This window comes from Sinocyclocheilus anshuiensis, unplaced genomic scaffold (genome assembly GCF_001515605.1).
Source record: "Sinocyclocheilus anshuiensis isolate Anshui unplaced genomic scaffold, SAMN03320099.WGS_v1.1 scaffold320, whole genome shotgun sequence".
Classification (NCBI taxonomy): Eukaryota; Metazoa; Chordata; class Actinopteri; order Cypriniformes; family Cyprinidae; genus Sinocyclocheilus; species Sinocyclocheilus anshuiensis.
In genome coordinates this window covers 428611-439784 of record NW_015554092.1, presented here as the reverse complement: position 1 = coordinate 439784, position 11174 = coordinate 428611, and the positions used below count along the sequence as shown (strand labels likewise).

The 11174-nt window shown below is 36.6% G+C and overlaps 1 protein-coding gene and 1 pseudogene across 1 annotated transcript in view; both read left to right on the top strand.

Annotated features, from left to right (window-relative positions):
• The first annotated feature begins 30 nt into the window (after positions 1 to 30).
• On the top strand, positions 31 to 5732 carry LOC107669279 (ornithine decarboxylase antizyme 2-like; annotated as a pseudogene).
• Positions 5733 to 8753: 3021 nt separating this feature from the next.
• The window catches only part of LOC107669276 (uncharacterized protein KIAA2026-like), a 68828-nt gene continuing 66407 nt past the window's right edge, over positions 8754 to 11174 (top strand). The window contains exon 1 of the mRNA XM_016461453.1: positions 8754 to 9051. Coding sequence (XP_016316939.1) covers positions 8899 to 9051 — 153 coding nt within the window. The 5' untranslated portion in view covers positions 8754 to 8898. The remainder of the gene's footprint in view (positions 9052 to 11174) is intronic.

Here is an 11174-nt window from a genome sequence, read left to right as displayed (position 1 = left end):
CATTACGGCTTGATGAATATCCATGAGCCGCGCCTTCGCCGTAGTAGCGCGGATGCTGTTGTCGCGTCTCCGCCTCCGCGCTCCTCACTTTCTGCCGACCGCAGACGAGCGCACACAGGCCGCCGTGAACTCTCCCGAGGCCGGATGGTAAAATCCAACCTCCAGCGGATCCTAAACAGTCATTGCTTTGCCCGTGAGAAAGAAGGAAATAAGCCGTGTGAAGCTAGCAGCATCATGGAGGCGTTCAGTAACGGTGTTAACGACGTGATGGGAAGGTGAGAGCCCTGTAACAGCTCGTTCACACACATTTAACCGTTTATATCAGCAGAACAGGCTTCATATAACTATATGAAGTCATTATAGAGCGGGATGCTGGTTTTAATGAACGTGCGGGGAGTTTTAATTGCGAGTTATTTTCTCTCAGGGCCTGAGAGGCTAATGCTAATATTAGCAGCTGTTTTTTTCATCACGTTCAACATCTGCGACAGCAGTTTTTGTCAGCTAACACGCAGCACATAATATGTTTAGGGGTTTAAAGGTGTTGGAAACCCTGATTTGTTATCCGTGTGATGCTAAGGTGTTACACTTTAATCCATCTGAATGAAATCATCTGCTAGCATCTGTGGCCTAAACAGATGTGGCCCTTTAAATTCACATCCACACACCTGATTATTCTCGCATTTTACACTCGGCTTTTCACGGAATGATTAACGCTCTTATTGTGTTGATTTCGTTATGAAGTCGCGTTGTTGTGCGCGCTGACGTCGAAGGCCTCGTTTTCACACGCACGTCACAGAAGCCGTCATGACGTCACCCGCCTCGGGCCTTTGATCGCGCCGCGTGTTTTTAGTTATTAAATATTTGTTGGATTTTCTATACTGTTCCCTAATGACCGGAAGTAGTTCATTTATTGTTATGCAACAGTGACGTCTGTTAATACCGATTGATCTTTTATGACTTTATTGCTCGTTATAAAAGCGTAAAACGGTAAATTAATAAACGTAACGGTTGTATAAACATAATCTGTAAACTGAAATTAGTGTGCTTTTTTAATAAAAACAAAACACAAAACTCCAATTTTATAAATGCATGTGCAATTTGTAAAATATGTAGTTTCTGTCACCAGGGTTATTATCAGTAAATGAAACTAAAACCAAAAACTACAAAAAAATGTTACATGAAATAAAATAGAATGATAAAAGGTATTTTATTTCGGCTAGTTTTCAAGGAAGCATTTCTCAACTTGATGTGCTAAAAAATCTAAATCTGAAATAAAATTAATAGACCATATAGACATATTAAAAAAAAAAAGCTAATAAAAATGATGAGAAGACATAACATTACTAACATGCTTACCTTTTATAAATAACTTTAAATGATACATAAATCGTTTTGTAAAAAGACAGTTTTAAAAGCCCTGAAATGTAGGATAGCTAATGTTTGTGAAAGTGTGTCTGTAGTTGCTCTTGTGGTGGTGTTGAATAAGTCCGAGACGCTCGTAGAGCAGTGCGTCACTGCTGACTGACTTCCTCTAGTGCAGATCAGATGATTTACGCTTCTGTGATGGTTTATTTCTCTGTTCTCCTCAGTCTGTCGCTGTGCTGTAGTAGTACCACTGGTCCAGGGCCTCTGTGGTGCTCCTGATGCCCCTCACCCACCTCTGAAGATCCCAGGTGGGCGAGGGAACGGAGCACGGGATCACTCATCCACAGCGGCACCACCGCAGCAGCAGCTGCAGCTGTACTCAGTGAGTGTCTGCACACTGCATACCATACTGCATACTGCACCCTACACACTGCATACTGCACCCCACACAATGCACCCTACACACTGCATACTGCACCCCACACAATGCACCTTACATATTGCACACTGCACCCCACACAATGCACACTGCAAAGTACACACTGCATACTGCACCCCACACAATGCACACTGCGCCCTACACTCTACATACTACACACTGCATACTGCACCCCACACACGGCATACTGCACCCTACACTCTACATACTACACACTGCACCCCACAATGCACACTACACACTGCATACTGCACCCCACACAATGCAAACTACACACTGCATACTGCACCCCACACAATGCACACTGCACCCTAACTACACACTACACCCCACACAATGCACACTATACACTGCACCCCACACAATGCAAACTGCATACTGCACCCCACACAATGCACACTGCAAACTACACACTGCATACTGCACCCCACACAACGCACACTGCACTCTACATACTACACACTACACCCCACACAATGCACACTACACAATGCACACTGCATCCTACACTCTACATACTACACACTACACCCCACACAATGCACACTACACACTGCATACTGCACCCCACACAATGGACACTACATACTACACACTACACCCCACACAATGCACACTGCATACTGCACCCCACACAATGCAAACTACATACTACACACTACACCCCACACAATGCACACTGCATACTGCACCCCACACAATGCAAACTACATACTACACACTACACCCCACACAATGCACACTACACACTGCATACTGCACCCCACACTCTACATACTACACACTACACCCCACACAATGCACACTGCATACTGCACCCCACACAATGGACACTACATACTACACACTAGGGATGCACGATATTGGATTTTTGCCGATATTCTGTACATGCATTGTCAGTTTAATCCAAAGCAATCCAAAACAGTGAATCCAATCACCATTCAGGCAAAACTTTGCTTCAAGAATGAGCCACAATGCTGACGTGATCTAATTGCTAGCACAACCTGAGCACATGTGAGTTAACGTATTCCTCTTATCGGCAAGACGTTATTTTGACAATTTTTTATATTGGGCCAATGCCGGTATTTACATTTTAAAGTCGTTATCGGCTGATTCTGATATCGGTCCGATAATATTGTGCATCCCTACTACATACTGCACCCTACATACTGCACACTACATACTGCACCCTACACACTACACCTTGCACACTACATACTACACACTGCGCCCTACACACTGCACCCTACACACTACACAGAAGGAGCCCTCATGGTCCAGCGGGTGACGGTGAGAACACAGGTGTCAGATGCTCTTCTGAGAATGTAAATGCCCTCAGAAGGGTTCGGCGTTCTCAGAAACACTCAATCTCTGTAAACATCAGTGTGTTTTGCGTTTTAAAAATCAAACCTTCAGCACACTGTCAGCAGGCCAGCGTGTTGCGGTCCGTCAGACGTGTCGTATCCAGTCATGTGATCAGAAACACACACACGTCTCACACCGCATGCTCAGCAGGTTCACACTATTTATCTGACCTCTTTTCTTACATCAGAGACTGTTCATTTGGCAAGAGTGATTTAGTTGTTGATTTAATGTCAGTTTATATTATTTCATTTTTTTTTTCAAGTCAAATACATTGTTATTTTAGAAGGACTTAGAAACCTGTTTGAACAGACAACAGGTGCATAATAGGAATTAGTGTATTTTAAGTGCTTTTTATTTTTGTAAAAATACAATAAATATATATAAAAGTATTTGGAAAATATTTTGTTTCTAGAAAGTTATATTTCTTATCTACCTGTATTATTTATAGTGCTGTCAAACGATTAATCGCATCCAAAATAAGTTTTGTTTACATAATATGTGTGTACAGTGTATTTTTATGTATATAAATACACACACATGCATGTATACATTTCAGAAAAATTGTTTATATATTAAATATTTATATAGAATATAAAATATAAGAATATAAATATATAAATCTATATACATGTAAATATTTTCAAAATATATACTGTATGTGTGTTTATTTATATATACATAATAAATATACACAGTACACGCACATATATTATGTAAACAAAAGCCATTAATAAATAGAAGTAAATGATTATTCTAAACAGAGGACGGCAGAAATGAAACGCATCATTCAGGCAAACACACAAACAACAGGAGTTCTAGAATCACAGAACACAAGCATACACCGATATGAAGTGATGATCAGGACAGACTCCCTAACCAGCTCGTCTTCTGATTGGCTGCACAGGACAGGAAGTTGACTGTGACCGAAGAGCCCGCTGGGGCCGGTCGCCCCCGGATACTGCACTTCCAGAGCCGGCCCACCGTTTCCCGGGCGATCAAATGGGAGGCGGTGCTTCGGGGCCCCGGCCTGTTCGTGGAGATTCCCTGCGAATCGTTTCCAGAGGGCAGCAAAGAGAGGTGAGCGCCTAGCAACCACCCACAACACCATAGCAACACCCTGACAACCACCCACAACATCTGAAGCAGGAGTCTGGGAGCGCTGGGGGTCCGTGGAAATGTTTAGAGGAAAAAAGAAAAGTGATAATACATAAGATTAAAATAAATAAATGATAAAAATAATAAAAAATATTCCAAAAAATAGTCAAATAATACATATAATAAAAATAAAGTATTACTTACATTATATAAATGGTAAAAAAATGAGATATAAATAAATTATAAAAATTAGATAATAGAATAATACAAATTAGACTGAATTAATAATAAAAATAAAAGATTATTAAAATTTAAATATAAGATTTAAATACAAAAACAATATCAATAAAATGTTAGGTAAAATATTTAATGGTAAACATGAGAATTTAAATGTATAACAATAGAGTGATATCTAATACAAATGACTTTCAAATAATTAAGAAATAGATTAAATAAACAAAGTGCAATAAAATAAAAATGAGATACTGAAATAAAATATTGATTAAAACATTACAAATATGATATAAATAAAATATGAGATGAAAATTAATTTACAAAATGGGATTGAAATTAATAAATAAAAACTTTGGCAATACATAAATAAGTGTGTGTGTGTGTATATATATAATGCAAATTAGATTAAAATACACAATTACATATACAGTACAATAATATCTAGCAATGTGCCTTAATAAAATTGTAAAAAAACAATCCCAGTATAAATTGGGTTTTTCTACATTGATCCTGTGATGTAGTCCTTATGAATGTTGGGTTCCTCCCATGGCGTCTAAAAGACTTTCAGAAGGTCTCAGATCTAGTTTAATGCTCTTGATTACTGTATTAATCTGTAAGCGTCTGTGTCTGACTGTGTTGCAGCTTCGTCTCTCTGCTGGAGTTTGCTGAAGAACATCTGAAAGTCGTCAGTGTGTTCGTCTGCTTCTATAAGAACAGGGACGATCGTGGTACGTCAGACTCTGCTCAGACCTCCGTCTCTCACGCGTGTGCTGCACTGACGTGTGTGTGTGTGTGTGTGTGTGTGTGTGTGTGTGTGTGTTCCTCTTCTAGTGAAACTGGTGCGTACATTCAGCTTTCTGGGCTTTGAGATGGTGAAACCGGGCCACGCTCTCTGCGCTGACGTGTGTGTGTGTGTGTGTGTGTGTGTGTGTGTGTGTGTGTGTGTGTTCCTCTTCTAGTGAAACTGGTGCGTACATTCAGCTTTCTGGGCTTTGAGATGGTGAAACCGGGCCACGCTCTGGTCCCCGCTCGACCTGACGTTCTCTTCATGGCCTACAACTTTGACAGGGATTCCTCGGACGAAGATTAGTCTCCTCATTCCTTCATCTGGATCCGTCTACAGGCTTCAGGCGGACCCGCGCAATCTGTTTGACTCGTTCATCAAGTGAATCGGTTTGCTTTTAATGCCCTTGTTTTTTGTTTATACGATGTTCGATTTTCTGGAATGTACAAAAGGTCATTTCTGCGTTTGATTGGACGTTTCTTCTGTACTCTATTATGGCGCACAAATTTTATACTTAATATACTAAAAATTATTTTATAAAACGGAGAGTTCCGGTCCTTGATTCTGATTGGCTGAGCCACGTTCTAAGCTGTTACTCTACAAAGTAACATACACCTTTGTTTACGTTTGTGTGTTGCTCGGCAACCACAACTGTTTCTGAGGCGCTACATTGTTTGGTGGAAGAATACTGTTTTTATTAATATCATTACACTTTATTTGCTCTGTTTTATTTTGTGAAACCTTACTATGTATATGGAATAACCGTTTTATAAAAACTCTGCTTCACGTCGTACCCAACAATGCCCCTTAGCTGTTGTAAATTCACTGTAAACCACGGCTTCTCGGGGCTTATTGCTTTATTTAGTGTACTATTTTGAACTAAAATGTGCTTTTAACATACTATCCCTGTATTTAAAACTGTATTTAGTCACCACTTGTATGTAGTACACTTGAGTGCACTAGTGAATGAAAGATGAGTGACTAAATGCATTTTTTACTATGTTAAAAGCACATTTTTGTCCTAAAATAGCACAGTTGAGTACACTTAGTTGATTTTAAGCAGTGATAAATAATCATTTTTAGTATACTAAGTACAAAATGAGTGTGCCATAGTACATTATGGAAGTGTATTTTATTATTTTTTTAACCTGGGTGTGATTGTAGGTGTTCGCCACAGGTTTTGCTCTTCTGTTCAGCATTTACGGTCAGTTTTTACCTCGGAATGTGCTTTGTTGTTGTTTTTTAGACACGTTTTGAATGGGGATGAATCGGTAACATGTGTTCGATTGATTGATTTGTCTCTGAATGCGACTCGACTGGTACAAACCTTGATGGGAAACGGAATCGACGCATCCAAAGCTCTTTTACCTCCGGCTGTCATGTCTTGATTTTGTATATCAGAAGCATGTTTAGGCTTTCGTTGCGTGTCGCTGTGCTGTTACTCGCGTTCCTCTCCATCGTTTGGAGCCTCGTTCTCCTCTGTAGTGGTACATATACAGCTTCTGTGATAATAAAAACATTATTTAAAGACAGACATGGGTTGTGTCCTTTTTATCATCCACATGAGATTTACTTTTAAATGTTTCATTTTCTATCATGTCACATATATTTGCACATGTAAGCAATTGAGTTTATTCATTCTCTTTAATGTCTTCCCCACCTTTATTTATATAGCACTTTATACAGTACAGATCGTGTCAAAGCAGCTTTACAGTGTTAAACAGGAAAATAGTGTGTCAATAATGCAAGATATTTATTATTCTAATTATTTTAATCGAAATTGAATTTAATTGTTGTTCTAATTATGTATTTATTGTAATCTAATTTATTTGCTGCTTAATGTGTTTATTACAGATGCCAAGTAATTGCACAAGTTTTTTTATTTTTAATTATTAAAGGGGTCATGACATGAGAAATCAAATTTTCCTCGATCTTTTGGCATATAAGAGGTCTTTGTACCATTAAAACATCCTGCAAGTTTCATAGCTTAAAACGTCCTCCTCGTTATAAACAAAGCGTTTATTTAATCAAGCTCCAAAAACGGCTCGTTTGGATCCGAGGGGCAAGGTGACGTCACCCGAGCACAAACATTTGCATAAACACGCCTCCAGAGCAAGACGTCGGCTTAGGCCCCGCCCACCGGCATCGTATTTTTTTCCACATATTTGTGTTTTTGTGCAAAAAACTTTAACATTACAAGTAAATTTCAAGGAACATATTAAAATAAAAAATCCATGTCATGACCCCTTTAACATTTTATTTCAGTATTAAATATTATTCGTCATATTTATTAATATAATAAAGAATCTGCTTTTATGGAAACTCACAAAACTTCAGATAAGTCCAAACTTACTATAACTTATATAACACTTTTTATGCAAATTCATAAAATGTTAATGCATTTATGGTCACAAACATTCAGTTTAGTCAGATATATAAGCTAATATGTTTTATGTAATACGTTTTTCTAGTTTGATTCTGGTTAGCATCTTTTTAAACACCTTTCAGCAATTCAGTGATAAATGAAGAAACTGAAGGACAAATGTAATAAACTCTCTATTAATATGAGCTCAAAAAACGACATGAACAATAATTACGGAAAATAAGTCGTCATAAATTAATAAGATAATAGTTAATTGTTCATTATTATTAATCATATAAACTTATAAGTTTTATAATTAATTTATATTTAATTATTAAGTAATATACTATTATTTTAATACATTTATATAATTATTTTAATGATTAATATAATTAATAATTAAAGAATAATTATAAATAATGATAAAATCGAGAAGAACTGTTTGAAATAGTTTGTTTAAAATAGTTAAGCATTTATAGACAACTCGGAAAGGTTGATCATCAAGTACAGACGCTGTTACGTTTTTATTGCAAATAACAATAAAACATGCTTCAAGTGTTCAGTCTATAAAAGCACCGTTTTCACCATGTATTTATATTTCACGAGATTTTCCATGTTTTTATTTTTTTTATTCTAGTTATGTATTTAATTTAATCTATGTGATCATATAATTTTATAATATAATTTATTTTAATCGAATTGCTATTATGTAAATCTGTTATTTTTTTATTGTATTTATTTTTATCTCATTTAGTTTCTTATTCCATTATAATTAATCTTATTTGTACATTTTTTAGATTTTCTATAAACTTCTTTAGAATGTTTTTAAAGTGTCTCCGTCTCTTTAAAAGCACCCCCCCCCCGCGTTTTTATTTGAGTTTAGTCATTCTCTAATTCATTTTATAATTAATTTATTTTAATCCAATTGCTATTTATTATTCAGATGTATGTATTTATTTAAATGTTTTTTTTCTAATTATTTATTTTGATCTAATTTATTTTCTTATTCACTTATATTAATCTTATTTGTACTTTTTTTTCTTTCTCTAAACTTGCTTTAGAATGCTTTTTAAGCGTCTCTGTCTCTTTAAAAGCACTGTTTTCCCCCGCGTATTTACATTTCGCGAGATTTCCCCACTCCTCGCGAGACTTGGCGTGACCCCCCGTTTGCAAGACGCGCGTTTCCCCCGCAGAGGAGCGCGTCGCTCGCTCGCTCGTGTTTGACGCTCGTCGGTCGGTTGGCGCGGAGCGACGATGTGGATCCAGATCCGCACGATCGACGGCAAAGAGACGCGGACGGTGGAGGATCTGTCGCGCCTCACGAAGATCGAGTCTCTGCGCGTCAAGATCCGCGACATCTTCCAGGTGAAGCCGGAGCAGCAGAGGCTCTTCTACCGCGGGAAGCAGGTGAGACGCGCGTCTGGCTCGCAGCTGATCCGGATTCATCCAGAAAACTTCCTGCTCGGAGCCGCGCGCGATCCACTGGTGCGCGTCCGTGACGCTCGCTCCCGGCCCCGCGCGCGCGCGCAGCGCTGACAGACAGCTGGATGTCACGCGCGTTCACGAGTGTTCGTCGCACACATGTTCAGATGTAAACACGACTCTGGAGCACAAAACCTGCCATAAGGGTCCATTTTTGGAGATTGAGATGTATACATCATCTGAAAGCTGAATAGATAAGCTTGCCATTGATGTATGGTTTGTTAGGATAGGACAATATTTGGCTGAAAATCTGGAATCTGAGGCTGCAAAAAAATCAAAATATTGAGAAAATCATCTTTAAAGTTGTCCAAATGAAGTTCTTAGCAATGCATATTACTAATCAAAAATTAAGTTTACGGTAGGAAATGTACAAAATATCTTCATGGAACATGATCTTTACTTAATATCCTGATGATTTTTGGCATAAAAAAAAATGTATAATTTTGACCCATACAATGTATTGTTGGCTATTGCTACAAATATACCCCAGCGACTTAAGACTGCTTTTGTGCTGCAGGGTCACATACGTCTTAACTAGTCTTAACTAGTAACTAGTGTGACTTAACAAGTCTTAACTAGTATAACTCATTATTCAGGGGTGTGTGTGACTTAACTAGTCTAACTAGTATAACCCACTATTCAGGGGTGTGTGTGACGTAACTAGTCTAGTATAACCCACTATTCAGGGGTGTGTGTGACTTAACTAGTATAACCCACTATTCAGGGGTGTGTGTGACTTAACTAGTCTAACTAGTATAACTCATTATTCAGGGGTGTGTGGGACATAACTAGTCTAACTAGTATAACTCATTATTCAGGGGTGTGTGTGACTTAACTAGTCTAACTAGTATAACTCATTATTCAGGGGTTAATGCTGGTTAAGCGCTGGAAATCATGTACGGACCCCCAAATATGACCATCTTAGAATTTAAACGGCATATTATCATTATATTATCTCTTGTATAAAAACCCGGTACTGTGGAAAATTCATATTATAAATATGCATAAAAATATTATTGAAAAAATAGCTACATTAAAACTGTGGGACTATTAAAAGTATTACGTATTTGTATATTTATTATTATTATCAGTTAGTTATTATATACTCATTTTAATATTTTATTTATTTACTTTGATCTATTTAATATATTTTCTGTGTAATTGTTATTATTTATTATCCTAATTATTTATTTAATCTGTTTAACCAAATTTATTTTAATCTAACTTAATCTGTTTAATTATGTATTTTAATCCAGTTGTTATCAGTTATTATTGTAGTAATTTATTGATATTATTCAAATAGTTGTTTATCATTCTAATAATTTCTGTAGTTTACTCTAATTGTTATTATTTATTTTTCTCATTGTTTATTTTAACGAAATGGTATGTATCTGTTCTAAATATTTATTTATTTTAATCTCATTATTATTATTATTATTATTTATTCAAATTATTTATTTATTTTAATCTAATTCATTTTATTTCTGTTTTATTTTCTGTTTATTTATTTTTACATTTTTGCACTGTTTTTCTCTAAATTTTTCCACGGACCGCAACAGATAAGTTTAATTTAACTATTAAAACGAATACAGAAAAATTACAATGGAAAGAATTGAATTTGAAAAAAAAAATAATTTGGGGAAAAATAAAATGGAAAATGAAAGCTCTAGCTTTTTCTTGAACTTTTAATAACTTCTTGTTATAAACTTTTGTAAAGTTTAATCATTCAATTAATTAGACAAGCTTTTTGATTGCTACAATTTAATTTAACCATTAAACGCAATCCATTAAAAAAAAAAGGAATTTAAAATTGAATTTAGGAAAAATAAAAAATTTATTTAAAGTGCTTTATATAAAGTGCTGAAAAATAAACGTAAGACTAAAATGTGCTGTGGTATTTTGTGTCACCTGTCGCTTTAAATGCTGGAGCTCTTTAGAGCAGGATGGCTTGTGATTGGCTGTGACTCGTTATTCTCATGGAATAGTTATTGTGTTTAGCCTGTTCTCCGTGATGTTTCCAGTGAGGCTGTGTGTGTGTGTGTGTGTGC